This window comes from Nomascus leucogenys, chromosome 17, assembly GCF_006542625.1.
Source record: "Nomascus leucogenys isolate Asia chromosome 17, Asia_NLE_v1, whole genome shotgun sequence".
Classification (NCBI taxonomy): Eukaryota; Metazoa; Chordata; class Mammalia; order Primates; family Hylobatidae; genus Nomascus; species Nomascus leucogenys.
The window spans coordinates 6,625,621-6,646,047 of record NC_044397.1 but is presented as its reverse complement, the minus strand read 5'-3'; the positions used below and the strand labels follow the sequence as shown (position 1 = coordinate 6,646,047).

Sequence of the window (20,427 nt, the reverse complement as noted above, 5' to 3'; positions counted from 1 at the left end):
AAGGGAGAGTATTAAAGGGACCAGGAGCCTGCCTGAGAGATGCTCTCTGACCAAAGATGGGACAATTTAAGCATCCAAAAAAAAAAAAAAAAATTCACCTGCAATGTGTGATGGAACCACACAAAATATTTTAAAATCTGTGAGTTCATAATGATATATTTTTAGAAGACCTCATTGGTTATATTTAAAATATACTAGAGAACCAACACATTATTTTTAAAACTAGTTAAAAATAATTGGAAGAGGAAACAATCAAGCCTTTCCTGTATAAACTGGACTTCAGGGTAAAAAGGTGAAAGGGTTTCTCTTGAAAGCATTCCAGCTAATACATGAAGAAGGAATGACAGAACTAGATATAACTATTTCATAACCCCTAATGAAATGATAGACCTAAGCAATGGTAGAAATGCCTGCCTGGTGAAAAGCTGATGGAAAATTACATGTAATGTATAGACAAGACTGACACACTGAAATCCATTGATCCATCTCAACATCACAAAGGGAGACAGGCTGAACCTGCCTCCTGGTGGAAAGACACATACCACCAATGAAGTGTTCTTGCCCGAGAAATCAAACCCAAATCTGAATAAGCCTCTACACCTACAAATCAGTTTTCAGGAAATAAAGGAGACAGAGGAATATGCTTGAGGACACCATTTGAATGCAATCAGGAAAATCCAGCCTGTGAATGAATAACCCACTTTCCTCCAGAAATAATTGCAAGGAGGATAAAATGGGAGGTGGAAACCTATAGAGTAAGGGAGATGTAAGATAATGCAACCAAATGCAATGCGTGGACCTTGGTTGGATCCTCACTAAACAAAAGAACTAACCAAAAAACCCCAAGGCAATCAGGGAAATATGAGCAATGACTGTATACTTGATACAAGGAATTGCAAATTTCTAAATATTTGATAACTGTAGTATCCTTTTTTTTTTAAAGAAAGTACTTATCTTTTAAATCTTGGGGGTGGGGAATAGATGGGGGTACAGATTGAAGATTGGCCATGAGCTGATATATGTTGGAGTTTAGTCTGTCTACATTTGTATATGCTTGAAATTTACAATAAAAAGACTTTTTAAATGAGGGTGAAAATAACCCTTCTCAGACAAATAAAAAAACTGGTAGGGTTTTCCACCAAACACCAAAATGAAGACACTTTTTTTTTTTTTTTGAGATGGAGTTTCACTGTGTCCCCCAGGCTGGAGTGCAGTGGCACAATCCCGGCTCACTGCAACCTCCACCTCCCAGGTTCAAGCAATTCTCCTGCCTCAGCCTCCCAAGTGGCTGGGATTACAGGTGTGCACCACCATGCCTGACTAATTTTTGTATTTTGAGTAGGACGGGGTTTTGCCATCTTGGCCAGGCTGGTCTCAAACTCCTGACCTCAGGTGATCTGCCCGCCTCAGCCTCCCAAAGTGCTGGGATTACAGGCATGAACCACCATGGCTGGCCTGAAGATACTTCTAACAGATGTATTTTAAAAAGAAGAAGGACCAAGAGGCAAAGGAAACGGTGACTAAAGCAATTGGCATGGTGGCAAATGTAAATATCCCTGAATAAATAATAATAATGGCAATGTTGGAAGTTAAAAAAAGATAATTCTAAAATATGGAACAACAGTAATAAGTAATATGGGAGTTAGAGCTGGAGTTAAGATTTTCTAAGGTCCTTTTATTGTTCAGAAAGGTAGGAAGTGATATTAGCTAATCAAGGATACAGGTTAAAAATACAAGGGTATTCAATTACAGAAATAGAATGCCTAAGTTCTAAAACTGATATAGACAAAAAAGAAATGTTTTAAAAATAATCAATCAATCCAAAAGAAGAAAGAAAAAAGACAGCACAAAAACCCAGGGTAGAATCATATGTATACAGGTGTTAAATTTATTCTTCTTTAAATATAAGAAGGGTAAACAAAAACACAAAATAAGAAGTTAGAAACAGCCAATTAATGAATAATAAATGAATTCATTGAGTTTATTATTTATGAATTTATTATGAATTTGTTATTCATAATAAATAGGCTAAAATTGACATCTTAAAAAGAGATTGTCAGGTTGAACAAAAAACAAATTCTAGGTTTTTATAAGACATGTGCCTAAAACATTAAGGGTATGGCAAAGTTAAAAGCAAAACAATCCCAGGGGAAATTCTAACAAAATTAGAATACTGGCATGATTTTAAAGTATCTCCCCAGACAGACTGCTTATTAATTGTAGCAAGGAGAAAAAATATAAACTATATGAGTGGAGAAAGCAAACAATCTCTTGGCCAGGTTGACAAAATTAACATCATAAAGAAGGGGCAGATGAAAACTGTGTGCTCCAGGCTGTAAAGCCTTGGGAAGTACATGCCTGCCACATACTTAGTATTTTGCCTGGGAATGCATAAACTGAATCTAATCATAAGGAAATATCATACAAACTTAAAACGAGGAACCATTTTAAAAATGTAGGCCAGGCATGGTGGCTCACGCCTGTAGTCCCAGACTTTGGCAGGCCAAGGTGGGCAGTTCACAAGGTCAGGAGTTCGAGACCAGACTGGCCAACATGGTGAAACCCCCATCTTTACTAAAAATACAAAAATTAGCCGGGCATGGTGGTGGGCACCTGTAATCCCAGCTACTCGGGAGGCTGAGGCAGGAGAATTGCTTGAGCCCGGGAGGTGGAGGTTGCAGTGAGCTGAGATCGCACCATTGCACTCCAGCCTGGGCAACAGAGCCAAGACTCCGTCTCAAAAAAATAAATAAAAAATAAAAATAAAATAAAATAAAAAATATAAAAGGGTCCGGATGCGGTGGCTCATGCCTGTAATCCCAGCACTTTGGGAGGCCGAGGCAGGGAGATCACAAGGTCAGGAGTTTGAGAACAGCCTGGCCAATATGGTGAAACCTTGTCTCTACTAAAAATACAAAAAAATTAGCCGGGCGTGGTGGTGCACGCCTATGGTCCCAGTTGCTCTGGAGGCTGAGGCAGGAGAATCACTTGAACCCAGGAGGCAGAGGTTGCAGTGAGCTGGGATTGAGCCACTGCACTCCAGCCTGGGCGACAGAGCGAGACTCTGTTTCCAAAAAAAAAAAGAAAGAAAAAATTAGAATATGGAGGCTGGGCGCAGTGGCTCATGTCTGTAATCCCAGCACTTTGGGAAGCTGAGGCAGGAGTTTGAGAACAGCCTGGCCAACATAGCGAAACTCTGTTTCTACAAAAATTAGCTGGGAGTGGTGGTACACACCTATAGTCCCAGCTACTTGGGAGACTGAGATGGGAGGATCACTTGAGCCTGGGAGGCAGAGGTTGCGGCGAGCCACCTGAGATCATGATGCTGCACTCCAGCCTGGATGACAGAGTGACATCCCCTCTCAAAAAATACAAGTAAAAGGACAAATTGTATACTTTGAATGGTTAAAATGGCAAATGTTACGCTAGATATATTTTACCACAATTTAAAAAAAGGTACGCAAAAGATTAAGAACTTCTCTCCATGCAAAAACAAAAAGCTAAAGATAGAAAAAGATAAACTGGAAAGCCAGTAACCAAAGAAAGCTGGTATACTATTAATACCAGAGAAAAACAGACTTCTAGAGAAAAAGCTTTATTAGAAAGAAAGAATGTCACTTCATAATAATGTTTCATTGACTCTGGAATTTCCAAACCTGCATGGTCCATCATAGTAGCCATTAGCCACATGCAACTATTTAAATTTAAACTGATTATGGCCAAGCGCGGTGGCTCACGCCTGTAATCCCAGCAATTTGAGAGGCCAAGGCAGCTGGATCACCTGAGGCCAGGAGTTCGAGACTAGCCTGGCCAACATGGTGAAACCTCGTCTCTACTAAAAATACAAAAATTAGCCAGGCATAGTGGTGCACACCTGTAATCCCAGCTAACCGGGAGGCTGAGTGAGGCACAAGAATCGCTTGAACCCGGGAGGTGGAGGTTGCAGTGAGCCAAGATCAAGCCACTGTATTCCAGCCTGGGTGACAGAGCGAGACTCTGTCTCAAAAAAATTAAAATAAAATAAAATAAAATAAAATAATAAACTGATTACAATTAAATTAAATTATTTAGTTCCTCAGTTATATTAGCCACATTCCAAGTACTTAATTGCCACCAATGACTATCATACTGAATGGTGCAGAAAAGAATTTTTCAATCATTGCAGAAAGTTCTACTGGATAGCACTGTTAAACTATTTTAACCTTCTAACAAAATAACCAAAAAATATATTTACAGTTAAACCAGTATGATTAGCGGTTTTAAAAAATTCACCATCATAGTGGTAGATTCTAGCACACCTCTCTCAGTAGTATATCAAGTAGACTAAAACTGGGAACTTTACAGAAGATGTAAACAAAACAATTAACAAGGTCAATTTGGTGAAATATGTAGAATCCAGTTAAGAACACACGTTCTTCTTAATCACACATGAAACAGGTAAAATATGACCATCTACCAGGCTATAACGAAGTCTCAGTAAACTGCAAAGATTCAGAATCACAGAAACCATGCTCTTTGGCCACAGGGGAATGAGGGTAGAAATAGAAAACAAAAAAATAATTAAAGAAAAACTTGTTTGGAAATTAAAATATATATTCTTCTGAAAAACAAAATAAAGAAATAATAATAGAAATTTAAAAATTCTTAGAACTAAACAATAATAAAAATAATATGTAATAAAAACTTACGGAACATCCCAAATGCCCATAAACAGCAGAAAGGGCAAATACATCCATACAATGGAATATGACTCAGCAAAAGAAATGAATAAACTAATGATACCCTTGACAACCTGGATAACTCCCACAGACAGCATGTTTCGTGAAAGACATCAGACACAGCAGAATACTGTATGATTCCATTTATATGATGTTCAAATACAGGCACAAATCTATGGTGATAAAGGTTAAAAATAATGATTTCTCCTGGAAGAAGACATTGACTGGAAAGGGGGCATGAAGGAGACAGCCTTCTACGATGCTGGAAATGTTCTGTATCTTGATGGGGGTGTGAGGGAGGTAGATACATGGGTGTATATGAATATAATAATTCATGAAGCCTTAAAATTAAGATGTGTGCACTTTACTGAATACTAGTTATATCCCAATCTAAAAAAATCTTTTTGGCTGGGCACAGTGGCTCACTGAGGCAGGTGGATCACCTGAGGTCAGGAGTTTGAGACCAGCCTGGTTAACATGGCGAAACCCCGTCTCTACTAAGAATACACAATTAGCCGGGTGTGGTGGCATACGCCTGTAGTCCCAGCTACTTGGGAGGCTGAGACAGGAGAATCGCTTGAACTCGGGAGGCAGAGGCTGCAGTGAGCAGAGATCACACCACTGCACTCTGGTCTGGATGACAGAGCGAGACTCCATCTCGAAAACAAAAAGAAAAAAAAAATCTTTTAAAACTTTATAGGATGCCACTAAAGCAGTATTGAGAGGGAAATGAATAGTCTTAAACACTTTTATTTGGAAAAAAGTCTGAAAAGACTAAAAATCAAATAAGCACCTCACTTGAAGTTAGAAAAAGGAAACAGAACAAATTTATAGAAAGTTGAAGGAACTGATGAGAGCAGAAATTAATGAAACTACAACCCATGCTTTCTCATCCCTCGCTAGGAGCTGATATTTTTCTTCATATCTATATCCTGTCCAAAGATCCTCTCCTCTTCCTCTCTTGCCACCCCAAATCTCACCCCGATCTCCAATTTCCTCTCCCTAGTTCCTCACTCTGGCTGTAGAAACTGGAGAAACGGTCAAGGGCATCACAGAATTCTGTGGGAAGGCACTTTCTGGGATGGTACAGGTAGCAGAGTGGGGAGACCGGCCAGCAGCGTGGTGACAGCACCAGTATAGAAATGGCTGGACTTGGATCTTCGATAAATAATTCTTTCTCAGCTTCCTCTTCCTCCTCTTCCTCCTGAGGGACAGAAGGATTTCAAGGGCCCTTGGGCTCCCTTCTTTGGTCTAGTCTTCTCTCACTCTCCTATTCTCCCTGCTCTTACCTCCTCTTCCTCTAGTCTCTTTTCCTCCTCGTCTTCCTGCTCCAAGAACAACTTGTCGAGCCGCTGGAGCTGGAAGAGGTGGAACTGGCGCTGCAGCTCCTCAGAGGTGCTCAGGCTCTGCAGCATCAGCTGGGGGAGGCGGTTGGGAAAACAGAGGCCAATCTGCTCTAGCACGGCCCCCTCCAGCCAGCTCGAGCCAAAGCTCAGGAGACGGTCTGCCATGTAATGCCTGCAGCACACACAGCCCAGGCCAAGCCTCAGTGTGGGTGCCAGCATGGCCCAGCCTCCCCCTCAAGAATGCAGGTCCCTCTGTCCCTCTGCCTGAGTCACACACCTTACCTCACCTCTTCTTTCCCACTCCCTTTCCACCAATGCATGACCACCTCCACTTTTTTTTTTTTTTTGAGACGGAGTCTTGCTCTCTTGTCACCCAGGCTGAAGTGCAATGACACGGTCTTGGCTCACTGCAACCTCTGCCTCCCGGGTTCAAGCAATTCACCTGCCTCTCACCCTCCCGACTAGCTGGGATTACAGGTGCCTGCCACCACGCCACCATGCCTGGCTAATTTTTGCATTTTTAGTAGAGAAAGGGTTTCACCATGTTGGTCAGGCTGGTCTTGAACTCCTGACCTCAGGTGATCTGCCCGCCAGAATGCTGGGATTACATGCATGAGCCACCGCGTCTGACCAGCCATCTCCACATCTTAATCTCTCCTCTGCACAGCCTCTTTTCTCATCTCCCCTATAAGACTTAAATCTTTCCATTCCCTAGATCTAGGCCTCCCATCCCCTATGCCTCCAGACCTGCACTCACTGATAGAAGTGCTCAAAAGTTGTGGCCAGTTCCAGACCAGAAAGGACCATAATGGGTTCCAGGTGCCGCTGAAGCTGCCCCAGCATTTCCACTCCAGGGGCTCCACCAATCAGGCCACCCTGGATCTGCTGGTCAATGTACCTGGCAAACTGCTCACTCATCTGGGGGCAGAGGAAAGGGCATGAGCAAACCATGAATGAGGGAGTGGAGTAGGAGACTGGGGAGCGAAAGGAGGTAAAAGGGCAGAGCAGAAAGAGATGAACTTGGAACAAGAGCTTACAGCCCTGTGGGGAGCTGGTGGGACTCACGTGAGCAGCAGTGAGGAAGGACTGCTGCAGCAAGGCGCCAGAGAAGCCACTGCGCAGAGCCAGCGTGAAGGCTGCCCGAGGCCCAAACAGCTCGGAGCCTGCTCTCTGCAAGTGCTCATAGAGTTTACAGTAACGAGGCACAAAGTCTGGGGCCCTCCAAGCTGCAGCCAGGAATCTGCCAACCTGAGGAGAAAGGCAAGAAATGACATAAAAGGAGCAGCCCCTCCCCTCTGCAGACTTCTGCTTGCTTCTGCCCACCTGCTCCTGCACCACGCTCAGCCAGCACTGGGTTATGTTCCTCAGGCTGCTGCTTGGAAGCACTGGCGAAGGTGCCGGGCTCCGGTCCCGACCCTTACTGTTCTTGCTGACTGTAGAGACAGAGGGAGAAGGAAGGGGTTTCATCTCAGCCTCTGGGTGAGTACACCGGTCTTGGGTAGTGATCTCCTGGAAAGGCCAGGAGGTCTCAGGGGCCTGGAAAGGCCAGTAGCAAAGCAGCAAGAGTAAGACCCAGGGAGGAGGGAGCCAGATACACCACTGTCCGCAGTCTCAGCTCCACTGGCCATGGCTGGGACTTACAGGGCCGAGCGGATGGCTCAGGAGAAGGCCCAGGAGGAGGCTCCACATGCACCAGCAAGTGGCAAAGGCGACGAACTCGAGAAGCAAAGGACACTGCTCGACTCAAGGGGTTCCGAGAGGTCTCTCTCTGTTCTAAGTACTGATCCAGCAGCCATCCCAAGGCATTCACACCTTCCGCATCTGAAAGAAGACAGGTCAGGAACAGGTCTCCATGGGAGATGGGAGAACAGACAGCCCAGGGCAGAGGAGAGGGAAAAATCAATTGTACAAAAAGGCTTGACGGGTAGTGGGGCCCTAGTCCTCCCCTCACCAAGGTTTGCTTCAGCTGGAGTCAGGGGAGATGGTAACAGGGCGGGGATGGGGTAGTGGGAAAGATTCAAATACGAGAGTCTCAGGGAGCACTGCCTGGGGCAGGAAGGAGAGAGGAACACTGAGGTGACAGGCCTTCAGGGATAAAGACAGGAACCAAAAGAACCAAGAGCATTAACTCAGGTGATCCCTGGGAATAGGGACAAGGAACTGGTTAGTGGGGCCAGGTGTCAGCATGGTTACCGGGAGAGGTGATGTTCTGTACCAGGGGGCTGACCAGGGCCTCCCAGCAGGTCTTGCCCAGTGCCTGGGCGGCCTCATCATCAGGGAGGAAGCGGTCAGCAAAATTCTGCTCGTGGCGCAAAACCCTGTTCAGTCTGGGAACAAACAGTGTGTGGTGGAGGATTAATGGCACTGATTTCCCAGAGGCCTCCATTCAAGTGCAAATCAGCTCCCAATCACCCCTGTTCGGTCCCCGACCCAACTTTTCCCAATCAACACAAACTCACCTATGTTCACCTTCCCCCTCATGTCCTGGCTGCAGCTTTCCCTTCCAGACTCCCACGGAAGCATCCCTCCTACTTCTCACAGTGTCCTGTTCCCTTACCCATCTTCCCTCCTCAGGCCCCACCCACCTGGGACAGAGCTGGAGGAGGCGCCGGCGGTCCTCTGCTATGTCCCGGCTCCAGGCTTGTGCCCGAATTGTGTAGAAGAGACATGTTCGGCGACACAGCTGCTCCCGGAACAGTGGCCAGAATGTGGGCTTAGGGCCCAGGACCTCCACACCCCGAACCCGAGTGTCAATGCCACCCTGGAACATGCACAGACTTATCTGTCACCTAAGCCGCTTGAGCCACTAAGTACTACCAAAGCCAAGCCTCCTGCCCTGAGTTCCCTAGAACTGCTCAGGACATCCCCACATCTCTGGGACTCAACAGGTCCCTGGGCCATCTCCCAAGAAGATCAAGGAGAAACTTGGCTAAAGCCCTGGCCTCTAGATGTTAAAGAACCCAGCCACTCTGGAGACCCTGTGCCACCTCCTCCTCAGCCCTGGCTGACGCCCTAGCACCACCTGCTGGCAGCGCTTTATGCGGATCTGGATGATGGGCCAGAAGCGGTTCAGGTTCTCCAAGAGGATCACCCGGCTGGCAGAGGGCATCACATTCACCTGGTAGGGTAGGGGAGAAAAGGGAGAGGAGAGAACTGTCACCTCCAGAAACAGGGTTGGAAAAATTGTTGACGGTAACCAAGTCGGTCATGGTGTGTGCCCTTCACTTCACCTGCAGAGCCTAGGGATGGACGTGGTTCTGCATCCCTAATCCCACTCTCACTGCTTACAAGGCAACGCCTTCCCAAGGGGAAGGGATGTCACCATTCCCCAGGGACTAGGTCCTTCCCACAGGCACTGGGACAAAAAGAAGGATGTGGAGCAAGGTGAAGGGTCCCCACCGTGTTGAGCTCAGTGCTGATGCAGCTGGTACTGTCACCCCCAAATACCACCACCCTGGCTGGCATGTAGCTTGAGTCCTCACTGGCCACCAGCAAAGTGAGCTGCCTGGGAAAGAAGAAAGGAAACAGTCAAAGCTGGGCCTCTGGACGTGGTGGCTCACATCTGTAATCCCAACACTTTGGGAGGCTGAGGTGGGAGGATTGCTTGAGGCTGAGTTTAAGATCAATCTGGGCAACACTGCAAGACCCCACCTCTACGAAATAAAAATCAAAAGAAAGAAATAAAAAGCCCAGAGCCCTGGTTTTAGGTCAAAACTATTTCAAGCCACCACATCTTTCTCAGGCTCCTGTTCCTCTGCTGGCTCCTGAGGCAGCTGTCCCCACTAGACCCTCTGCTCTTCCCTTTATATTCACCCAAAGTGACTTAAGTTAAACCCACAGTTTCAACTGGAAATTAATACACAGAGGACTCCAAATCCACATCTCTATCCCAGATCACTCTCCTGAGCTTTCATGCTGTGTCCTCAACAGATATTTCCATGTCATGTCCCACAGGCACCTCAAAGTCAACATGCCCAAATAAAATGATCATCTGTCCACATAAACCTGTCCGGCTTCCTGTTTCCTTCCTGGGAAATAAAACTTCCGTGCACTCAGTACTCAACTAGAATACTGTCACTGAGGCCTTCACCTTCTCATGGCTTCCCTCACCCAAAGGCAAGTCTTGTGGACTCCACCTCTGAGGATTTCCCAGTCAATTCCCACTCCTGCTGTCTAACTGAACACATGGATCCTTTCTCTACTAGACCACTGCATAAACCTTCCACCTCTTTCTTTCTTCTGACCTCCAGCCCAAACTCCCATAATTGCCAGAGTGAGCTTTCTCAATAAAAAATCTAGTTTTCTCTCCTCCCTTCTTAAAATCTTCCAATGGCTCTCCCAACTTTTGGAATAAAGTTCAAACTGCTTAGCTCACAAAACATTTTGTGATCTGCCTTTGCTTACTTTTCTGGCCTGTATCTTCCGCCACTTAGATACACACAGCTTTCGGCCGGGCACAGTGGCTCACGCCTGTAATCCCAGCACTTTGGGAGGCTGAGGTAGGCGGATCACGAGGTCAGGAGATCGAGACCATCCTGACTAACACGGTGAAACCCCATCTCTACTAAAAATACAAAAAATTAGCCAGGCGTGGTGGCAGGCACCTGTAGTCCCAGCTACTCGGGAGGCTGAGGCAGGAGAATGGCGTGAACCCAGAAGGCAGAAGTTGCAGCGAGCTGAGATCGCACCACTGCACTCCAGCCTGGGCGGCAGAGCGAGACTCCATCTCAAAAAAAAATAAAAAAATAAAAATAAAGATATACACAGCTTTCAATTGCAGCCAAACATGATTACTTAAAAGTCCCTCCAAATACGCTGTTTCTTATTTCCATTTTGCACATATGCTGTCCTTGTGCCTAGAATGTTGCCCCCTCTTTATCTACCTAATTTCAATGTCAAAACCCAGCTCAGTCACCCCCTCCTTCCAGAAGGAAGTCTGCTCTCATGCCTGTCAGTCTCAGGTCCACATGTGAACCGCAATGCTTTTTCTTACTCTGTGCTCTTACTTGATTTTCTAGTGTAGCTCCCCAGCTGGAATGTAGGTACCATACCTTATTGTCCTCCTATTTCGAGACCCTTGCACAGTGCCTGACACAAATGCCTGGCATTAAATAAATGCCCAAAGGAGAAATGGATAAGTAAGCTGTTGATCTCCCTCAACACTAAGCACAGGGCAGTGCCATCTGTACCTGCTGGGGTACAGATCACCAGACTCTGGGAGTGAGGGCATGTCTATACTCAGCAAAGACAGGTCAGTATGTCTATGTGTTCACTGCACAAAATAGGTCTGAGTGTGTCCCTCAGGCATGGGGGTTATAGCTGGGGTTGTGTGTATCTGGGTGCTTTGGGGAAGTATCCTGGGGCACAGCAGAACATTCATATATGTGCATTCGCACCTAACAAGAACACCACGGTGCATGTGCAGGGTGATGTAGTGGGAGCCGGTGCTGCCGTTGGATTCCCAGTAGGTCTTGGGGTTGTGGTCTGTCAGCTTGCTGGCCCGGTGCGGGTTGGAGGACACCTCCACCTTCTCCCAGCACTTGTCCTCCTTCACTTCCACACTGGAGCCTGGGGGTAAGTGGGAAGGGGTGGCGGTCACAGCCAGGTTAGTTGAAAGGAAAAAGGAAAAGGTCTAGGGAGCAGGAAGGGAAGGGGAGAACAGACACTGGATGGGAGCCAGGAGAAAGCAGATGAGGGCACGAACCCTGGCAGAGATGCCTGAGGAACACATCGAAGAAGGGGATATTGATGGGTTGCTGGGTTCGTCTGTGGTCTTCGATCTGGCCCAGCACCATCTGCAGCCGGAACATCAGGGAGAATGAGGAAGAGGAGAGGGAGGAACACAGAGAAACGCCCAGAAACAGGTAGAGAGAAAAAGTCAACTGCTCTCTCCCCACATTTTGACAGAACCATGTGGAGTCAAGGTTAGGAAACAAGTGCCCCAGATTTGCTACAACCTGTGCCAAACAGGGATACCAAAGAGGAACACAGTGAATCCCCTTCTCCTGCTTCTGACTTGCGTTCTCTCAGCTGCATACAGCCACTCCTCACCTGAATGCAGCCAGCCAGGATGCTGGAGGTGAGGTTGCTATAGAGCTGTGCATACTTCTCACACTCTGTCACCAGGTCCCGAAGCTCACAGCCCAGCAGCAGCTGAGCTGAGTGCTTGTCCAGGACTTTGGAGAGGATCTCTTTTGCTCCCAGGCAGCAGAGCACCACAGCATAGTCCTTATGCATCGAGGCCAGGCGATGTAGGAAGCAGGTCAGCTCCTGAACAATCTTGAGCCCAGAGCCACATAGATTAATTTATAGGAAACAAGAGGTAGGACATGTAAGGATTGAGGAGAGGGTTCAGTAAAGGAAGTGTCGTGGCTGAGATTGTGGAGACATGCCAACGCCCAGGGAAACAAGAGTACCAAAGTCAGGGTGGAGTAAAATAGAGGAGTGCTGGGACTCCAGAGTGAGTTGGCAGAACAGAGCTTGGGCACAGCTTTCCAGGCTGCTTCCTGCCGGGCCAAGCTATGTTAACCCTGGTGCCTGAGCCTTGCTCTCCAATGCACAAACCCGGAAGGGAGGCGAGCTGTTTGGATTAGTGGATGTGGGCTTCTCCTTAGTCCAGAATCTAAAATCCAAATCTAAAATCATCTAAAAGGTTTATACTTCAAAGATTCCAGTTCTGGAGAGTCTTAGATTACATTACCCTTCCTTCCTCCTCCTACACCCATCCCAGTGCCCCAAGATCCAATCAGAAAGGCTCTGCTGTGCCCTCCAGAGCCTCACAAGGAAGTTGGTGCTCCAGATGCTGCCCTTCCCTCTCTTCCCCTTGCCAGGGTTTTGGTACCTCAGAGTCACTGCTAGGGCCACTCAGGCAGTTGAGGCAGGGCTCCAAGACCTCGTGCCAGGGGAGGACCATTGCCTCAGGGAAATCCAGCAGTCGGGTTATGACCCTGGTGAGGGGGTAGAAACGAGTGAAGTCAGGCCAGGCATGGTGGCTCACGCCTGTAATCCCAGCACTTTGGGAGGCCGAAGTGGGCGGATCACCTGAGGTCGGGAGTTCGAGACCAGCCTGACCAAAATGGAGAAACCCCATCTCTACTAAAAATACAAAATTAGCTGGGCATTGTGGCACATGCCTGTAATCCCAGCTACTCGGGAGGCTGAGGCAGGAGAACCACTTGAACCTGGGAGGCAGAGGTTGCAGTGAGCTGAGATCGTGCCATTGCACTCCAGCCTGGGCAACAAGAGTGAAACTCCATCTCAAAAAAAAAAAAGAAAAAAGAAAAGAAACAAGTGAAGTCCCTGAAGTCTGCCAGTTTCCCTCGTCCCAATGCATGGTGCCTCAACAGGCCCCTCACCTCAGCACAGACAGCAGCAGAGTCTTGTTGGGCCCCGGAGCATCCAGAGTCCGCAGCAACAGGAAGAAAGGCTGGGTCTCCTGCTGGAGGCGCTTGAGGAGGGGCCTCACGGCACCTCCAGGGCTGCCCTCACGGCACAGCACACGCTCCAAGTCCAGGAGTAGTTCTGCAGATGGGCCCCCAACCAGGGATCGAATCAGTAGCTCAGGGGACCCATCCGGACCCTGGATGATGGGGGTCTCTAGCGCTGCAGCCAGACACACCGGAGGGAAAAATGTGGATGAAGAGTCTTACCAGTTTGTCAAACTGAGAACTGGGAAGGTCCAGAAAATCACCCCAAAATTTTCCTTCTATATTGAGGATGTCTACAGTTTTTAACCAAACGATGAGGGATTTTCTTTCCTGACCCCAAATAGAAACCTAATCAGATTTGAAAAAAAAAACCTAGTATAGCAAACATTGTCAAGTTAAACACAAGACATTTTAAATCTCCTATAGTCCTATTATTAAATGTTAGCTATAGTAAATATTAACTATGATGATACCTGTACTACCTGCATGGTGGCTTTAGGTACACAGACTAAAAGATACATACATATTTCCTATTTTTGTTTTTTTAAATGGAGTCTCGCTCTGTCACCCAGGCTGGAGTGCAGTGGCGTGATCTTGGCTCACTGTGACCTCCACCTCCTGGGCTCAAGTGATTCTCCTGCCTCAGCCTCCCAAGTAGCTGGGATTACAAGCACCCACCACCGTGCCTGGCTAATTTTTGTATTTTTAGTAAAGATGGGGTTTCACTATGTTGGCCAGGCTGGTCTCAAACTGCTGACCTCAAGTGATCTGCCTGCCTCAGCCTCCCAAAGTGCTGGGATTAAAGGCATCAGCTGTTGCACCTGGCCACGTATTTCCTATTTCAATATCCCTCCATACTTCTAGGTTTTCACTTGTTTTTCAGTCACAAAGGGTTTCTTCCCCAGTATCAATATCTAATGTTTCCAGGCACAAGTGTTCTGTACCATAAATTATAATTTTTCTTAAGAAGGCCTCCCTATTATGTGAAGAGAAAGTTAAGCTTAGGCCAGGCACAGTGGCTCACGCCTGTAATCCCAGCACTTTGGGAGGCCAAGGCGGGCAGATCACAAGGTCAGGAGTTCGAAACCAGCCTGACCAACATGGTGAAACCCTGTCTCTACTAAGTATACAAAAATTAGCTGGGCGTGATGGCGTGCACCTGTAATCCCAGCTACTCAGGAGGCTGAGGCAGGAGAATTCCTTGAACCCGGGAGGCAGAGCTTGCAGTGAGCAGAGATCATGCAACTGCACTCCAGCCTGGGTGACAGAGTGAGACTCCATCTCCAAAAAAAAAAAAAGTTAAGCTTGAAAGAAGAAGAAAGAAAGGCCTCCCTAGATGTCATTTCAATGAGTCTTCCACTGTCCAATAATACTGGGCCAAACCTAGCCCAGATGGATATGAATCCACATATGTTTAAAGCCATTCAAGAAGGCAATTTCCAGCCAGGTGCAGCAGCTCACACCTGCAATCCCAGCACTTTGGGAGGCCAAGGCAGTGGATCTCCTGAGGTCAGGAGTTCCAGATCAGCCTGGCCAACATGGTGAAACCCTGTCTCTACTAAAAATACAAAAATTAGCCGGGTGTGGTGGCAGGTGCCTATAATCCCAGCTACTCAGGAGGCTGAGGCACGAGAATTGCTTGAACCCAGGAGGCAGAAGTTACAGTGAGTCGAGATCACGCCACTGCACTCCAGCCTGGGAAACAAGAGCAAAACTCCATCTCAAAAAAAAAAAAAAAAAAATGCAATTTCTTTGCACATATTCCACAGTCTCCCTCTTCTTGGTCAGGAAGTTCTACTTAAGACCTAACTTGAGCACCACAATGCTTGCTCATTTCCTGAAGTTTCCTTGTATCTTTCCAGTAAGGAGCTGATACGTAAACCTGGCTGGCACTGTGTGATTCCTCTACAAAACCACCCCTCCACAATGGTACCTGCACGCTCAGGGCTGCCCGGCGGCTCTGAGTAGCGATTGAGAAGCATCATGAGGATGGTGCGTGTGGTAGGCACAGGTTCTGTTCCTGGTGCTATCCCTGAGTGCCTAAACAACGTGTCTCTCAGCTCTCGGGTTATAATCTGGTCTCCCAGAGTGTGGTGGTTGCACAAAAGCAGGTTGAGCAGGAGTAAGCCATTTCTCACTGCAGAAGAGCACCTGGGAGGAGGGAGGTGACCAGGAAGAAACTGAGAGACCATGAATGCAATGGAAGCAGCAAAGCAAGCACAGAAGGCCGGGCAGCTAGGGAGCAAAGGGCTCCAGTGGGCCCTCTGAGCCAGGACATCTGATCCCCTGACCTCGGGCCACTCCTCCCAAACCCATAAAGGGAGGTCAGTGTGTCTCTGCCCTCTCTGGGAATCTCCCTATCCCCAATCCACTTGGGTTCTCTTCCAACAACAGTTGGCAGGGCCACCAATGTTTAATCCGGAGGTGACAACGTGAGTGGAATTTCTGTGGAGTACATGAACCTGGAGCACAGGAGTAACAGGGTTTGGGACTAAGCAGGAGCCTGGAGTTGGGAGGGTAATGCCCTGACCCCTCAGTGTTCAGCATCAGGATCACGGCTGCAGGGACAGTGAGGAGCAGGCTCTCAGAGCCCGGGCGTGTGGCTGAGTCGATGCTGGCGAAGATCTCTCTGGTCATCTGAGCATCAAACAAAGAGTGGACAGAATCTCGGCCAGTAACAAAAGTGGGGATCTCCAAGGAGCTGGCGACAGCCAGCATCTTCAGTGCCTGTGAGGGGGATGTGAAAGCAGAGTGAGAAGGGGGCAGAGTCACCATGAGGAAAGGGAGGCTTCATTCTAGACCTCAAACTTTGGGGCAGCTGAGCTGTTTGCAAATAGGTAGAGTAGGAGACAGAAATGGAAGAGGTAGTGATAGCACATCAAATACTACAAAGAGAGGGAAGGAGGGAGGGAAGAAGGAAAAGAAAAAAGAAAAGAAACTAAACAACAACAAAAAACCCTGAGACTGGATGGTAAAATCAGCCTTCCGCTCCTCTCGGCCCCCAGGCTTGCAGCACCAAGGCTACCAGAGTGGGACAGCCGCCCCTCCTGTATCTTCCCCTCAGAATGGTGCCCCTCGCAGCATCTAGTTGTCTTCAAGGGCTTCTTACAGTTGTCTCCCAACTCACTTGCACTCCTTGCTTTGCAAAATCTCTCTTCCCTTGAGTTCCATGACTTCACATCCTCCTGGCTTTTCTCCTACCTCTCTGGTGTTCCTTTGCCCCAAGGAACTGAGGTTCCTTGTCCCCTTTCTCTGGACTCTGCACTCACCCACACTGAGGCAACCAGGCCCATTCCCATTGCTTCGATTACCACCTATACACCAAGTCTCCAAAACCTGTGTCTCCTGGCCTTAGCCAGTATCCAGCCCTTCTAGATAAGACTTCTTGGTTGTCTCACAGGCAGTGGTTGGCATTATAGGAAAAATAATTGTAAGGTTTTGCCGGGACTATAGAGAAAAATTAAATTAAAATAGACACCATACAATCAGAGTGAAGAATGTCTCTCCTGGTGAAAGGGTTGATTCTCTACAAGAAACCCACGAGAGATGGACTGGGCTAGAAATAATTCTCAGGACAATGCCTCTTGTAAGGCCTGGACCCTCCAAGCAACTTCTATTTCTCAATGAAGCTTTCTTCCTGTAGTTACACCACCCTCCCCCAGTTAGCTGAGTTCTGTAGACTTTAAGTTATTAACAAGATGACGTAATTTTATTTCAGGGCAAGATTTTTTGAGATGAAGTCTCACTCTGTCGCCCAGGCTGGAGTGCAAAGGCGCAATCTCAGCTCACAGCAACCTCCCCCTCCCGGGTTCAAGCGATTCTCCCACCTCAGCCTCCCAAGTAGCTGGGATTACAAGCATGCACCACCACGCCTGGCTAATTTTGTATTTAGTAGAGACACGGTTTCACCATGTTGGCCAGGCTGGTCTCAAACTCCTCACCTCAGGTGATCCACCCACCTTGGTCTCCCAAAGTGCTGGGATTACAGGCGTGAGCCACCACGCCCAGCCATTTTTATTTTTATTTTTTTGCCACGATCTATAGTGGATGGCAATTGCTATGTTTTGGTCACATAATTTGAGAGGATCAGGGAATTCCTTGAGCATGATGATCTAGACTATGAACGCCTGGCTGCTCTTGGTCCCATAAAGAAAAGCACCTCCCAGGCCGGGTGTGGTGGCTCACGCCTGTAATCCCAGCACTTTGGGGGACTGAGGCGGGCGGATCATGACGTCAGGAGATTGAGACCATTCCTGGCCAACATGGTGAAACCCTGTCTCTACTAAAAATACAAAAAATTAAGCTGGGCATGGTGGCACGTGCCTGTAATCCCAGCTACTTGGGAGGCTGAGGCGGGAGAATCGCTTGAACCCGGGAGGCAGAAGTTGCAGTGAGCCGAGATTGAGCCACTGCACTCCAGCCTGGGCTACACAGCAAGACTCCGTCAAAAAAAAAAAAAAAGAGAAAAGAGAAAAGAAAAGAAAAGTGCCTCCTGGCCTCTCCCAGGACAGCCTGCTCTAAGAGGACACATGCTCCCGTTCATGCTGCTGCCATTATACTACTGGAATCCATTCTCAGAACTGCTCTGGCCGAAGCCTGCCTGTCTCCCTCAGGAACCCTCAGGCTACACAGAGCTCCTCTGCCCGCACCATCCTACCAGCCAGCACTTCTGTCTGGAGTAACCAGGAAGCCAATTCTTCTATAAGCTACTCTGGATAAGGGCCTTCCTTCCCGATTCTCTCTGGGCAATGGCAATGCTGGCTTTGTTTTACCCAAACCTAGTAACAGAGTATTTTCTATGTAAGGGTGCCACTTAGATAAAAGAGGAAAAAAAAATACTTTCGGTTTAATGGTCACATCTAGAAAATTAGTTTTTAACCAGACACCTAATCATAACTAAAAAGGCAGGAGCACCCAACATACCTGAAAACTCAACTCCTGACCTTCTCCCCATATCTCCTCCTCCTGCAACATTCTCTCTCTCTCAGTAAATGGCCACTTCATGCACCCTGCTCCTTAATTTTACACCTGGGAGTCATTCTTAACCCTGGCCTGGGCCAGACACGGTGGCTCATGCCTGTAATCCCAGGAGGCTAAGGCAGGAGAATCACTTGAACGCAGGAGGTGGAGGTTGTAGTGAGCCGAGATAGTACCACTGCACTCCAGCCTAGGCAACAGAGCGAGACTCCATCACAAACAAACAAACAAAAAACCTCCTGGCCTGGCACAGTGGCTTATGCCTGTAATCTCAGCACTTTGGGAAGCTGAGGTGGGAGGATCACTTGAGCCCAGGAGTTCGAGATCAGTCTGGGCAACATAGCAAGATCCTGTCTCCACCAAAAATAACCCCAAAACTCCCTTTTCCCTTTTTCCAAACACTCAATCCCCAAGAATGTCCACATCAAACTCTTAAATCCATCTGCATCTTTCCATTCCAAAGTCTACTCACTGATCTGAAGCACCAAAGTATCTCCTCAAGATCAGCAGTCCCCAGTCTGCCTGTCTTGCCCACTGTTCTCTCCCGCCAGGCCCAATGTACTCACCGCCAGCCCAGCCTGCTGCACCAAGACAGAAGTCTTATATTCTTGCATGCAGACCAGCACAGCATAGATGCCACCCTCCCTGGCAAAAAGCGGCCGCCACTCGTGCTTGGTCATGAGCAGGTAAAGGAGGCGCAGGGCCTGCACCACCACCATCTTCTCTCCCACTTGGTTGGTCAGCAGCTCCACCAGCATCTTCACTAGCTTCTCTCTAACAAGAGAAGAGATATTGGGGCTCCCCATCCCAAGGAGTCTTGCCTGACCTCCCAGCCATGGCACCATCGGACTCCCTGACCAATCCCATCCACCAAGATCTAGTCCATCCCCTCTGCCCCACCCAAACCTGCTCTCCTTGCTTCAGTCTCACCCCAATCCCCTCCCCTCTGCTGCCTAACTGCCTCTGGCTCCTCGACTAATGAAGGAGGCAGTAGAAAAAATGTTTACAAACTCTGGCTCACCTTTTCAAATAAATCTATAAATTCAAAGTGATGCCATGTTTACAAACTCTGGCTCATTTTTTCATATAAATCTATAAATTCAAAGTGATGCTAATCAAAATGCCTAAAAGGTGGTTTTGTTTGTCTGTTCGTTTTTGAGATGGAGTCTTGCTCTGTTGCCAGGCTGGAGTGCAGTGGCGCGATCTCAGCTCACTGCAACCTCCGCCTCCCGGGTTTAAGTGATTCTCAAGCCTCAGCCTCTCGAGTAGCTGGGATTACAGGTGCGTGCTACCAAGCCCAGCTAATTTTTTGTATTGTTTTTCAGTAGAGACGGGGTTTTGCTATGTTGCCCAGACTGGTCTCGAACTCCTGGCCTCAAGCAGTGTACTTGCCTTGGCCTCCCAAAGTGCTGGCCTAAAAGGTTTTTAAAAACACCACAACAGGCAGATCCAGGCCTTGGAAATGCTGAGAAAAAAAATAGTGGTAGCCAGGCACAGCAGCTCATGCCTGTAATCCCAGCACTTTGAGAGGCTGAGGCGGGCGAATTGCTTGAGCCCATGGCTTTTGCCATGGGCAACATGGCAAAACCCCATCTCTGCAATAAATTATTTGACATAGTGACCTGTGCCTGTAGTCTCAGCTACTTGGGAGGTTGAGGTGGGAGGATCACCTGAGCCTGGGAGGTCGAGGCAGCAGCAAGCTGTGATCATGCCACTGCACTCCAGCCTGGCTGACAGAGTGAGACCCTGTCTCAAAAAAAAAAAAAAAAAAAAAGTGGTAGGCTTGCCTATTATTACCAAAATATAAACTTGTAATAACTACAACCCTGGAACTGATATAGGGTAGTTAAATAGATCAATAGATGAGAAGAGAGATAAGGATGGTGTATAAGCCAGTAAAAAAAAAAAAAGGAAGAACCATTTAAAATATAATGTTGTCTGGGCACAGTGATACACACC

General features: G+C 47.6%; 1 protein-coding gene across 3 annotated transcripts in view; it reads right to left on the bottom strand.

Moving 5' to 3' along the window:
• Positions 1 to 20,427, bottom strand: part of CUL9 (cullin 9) — a 42,245-nt gene that overhangs the window by 12,171 nt on the left and 9,647 nt on the right. For 2 of the 3 annotated variants that reach the window (XM_030795822.1, XM_030795821.1), the window contains 18 exons: positions 19,035 to 19,242; positions 16,022 to 16,218; positions 15,425 to 15,642; positions 13,420 to 13,666; positions 12,906 to 13,011; positions 12,116 to 12,343; positions 11,769 to 11,859; positions 11,461 to 11,632; positions 9,464 to 9,569; positions 9,087 to 9,182; positions 8,650 to 8,825; positions 8,258 to 8,391; positions 7,706 to 7,885; positions 7,388 to 7,497; positions 7,130 to 7,312; positions 6,822 to 6,982; positions 6,008 to 6,236; positions 5,733 to 5,922 (listed from right to left, as the gene is read on the bottom strand). In XM_030795822.1, coding sequence (XP_030651682.1) covers positions 5,733 to 5,922; positions 6,008 to 6,236; positions 6,822 to 6,982; positions 7,130 to 7,312; positions 7,388 to 7,497; positions 7,706 to 7,885; positions 8,258 to 8,391; positions 8,650 to 8,825; positions 9,087 to 9,182; positions 9,464 to 9,569; positions 11,461 to 11,632; positions 11,769 to 11,859; positions 12,116 to 12,343; positions 12,906 to 13,011; positions 13,420 to 13,666; positions 15,425 to 15,642; positions 16,022 to 16,218; positions 19,035 to 19,242 — 3,032 coding nt within the window. The remainder of the gene's footprint in view (positions 1 to 5,732; positions 5,923 to 6,007; positions 6,237 to 6,821; positions 6,983 to 7,129; positions 7,313 to 7,387; positions 7,498 to 7,705; positions 7,886 to 8,257; positions 8,392 to 8,649; positions 8,826 to 9,086; positions 9,183 to 9,463; positions 9,570 to 11,460; positions 11,633 to 11,768; positions 11,860 to 12,115; positions 12,344 to 12,905; positions 13,012 to 13,419; positions 13,667 to 15,424; positions 15,643 to 16,021; positions 16,219 to 19,034; positions 19,243 to 20,427) is intronic. The other variant, XM_030795823.1, reaches the window with a different exon arrangement.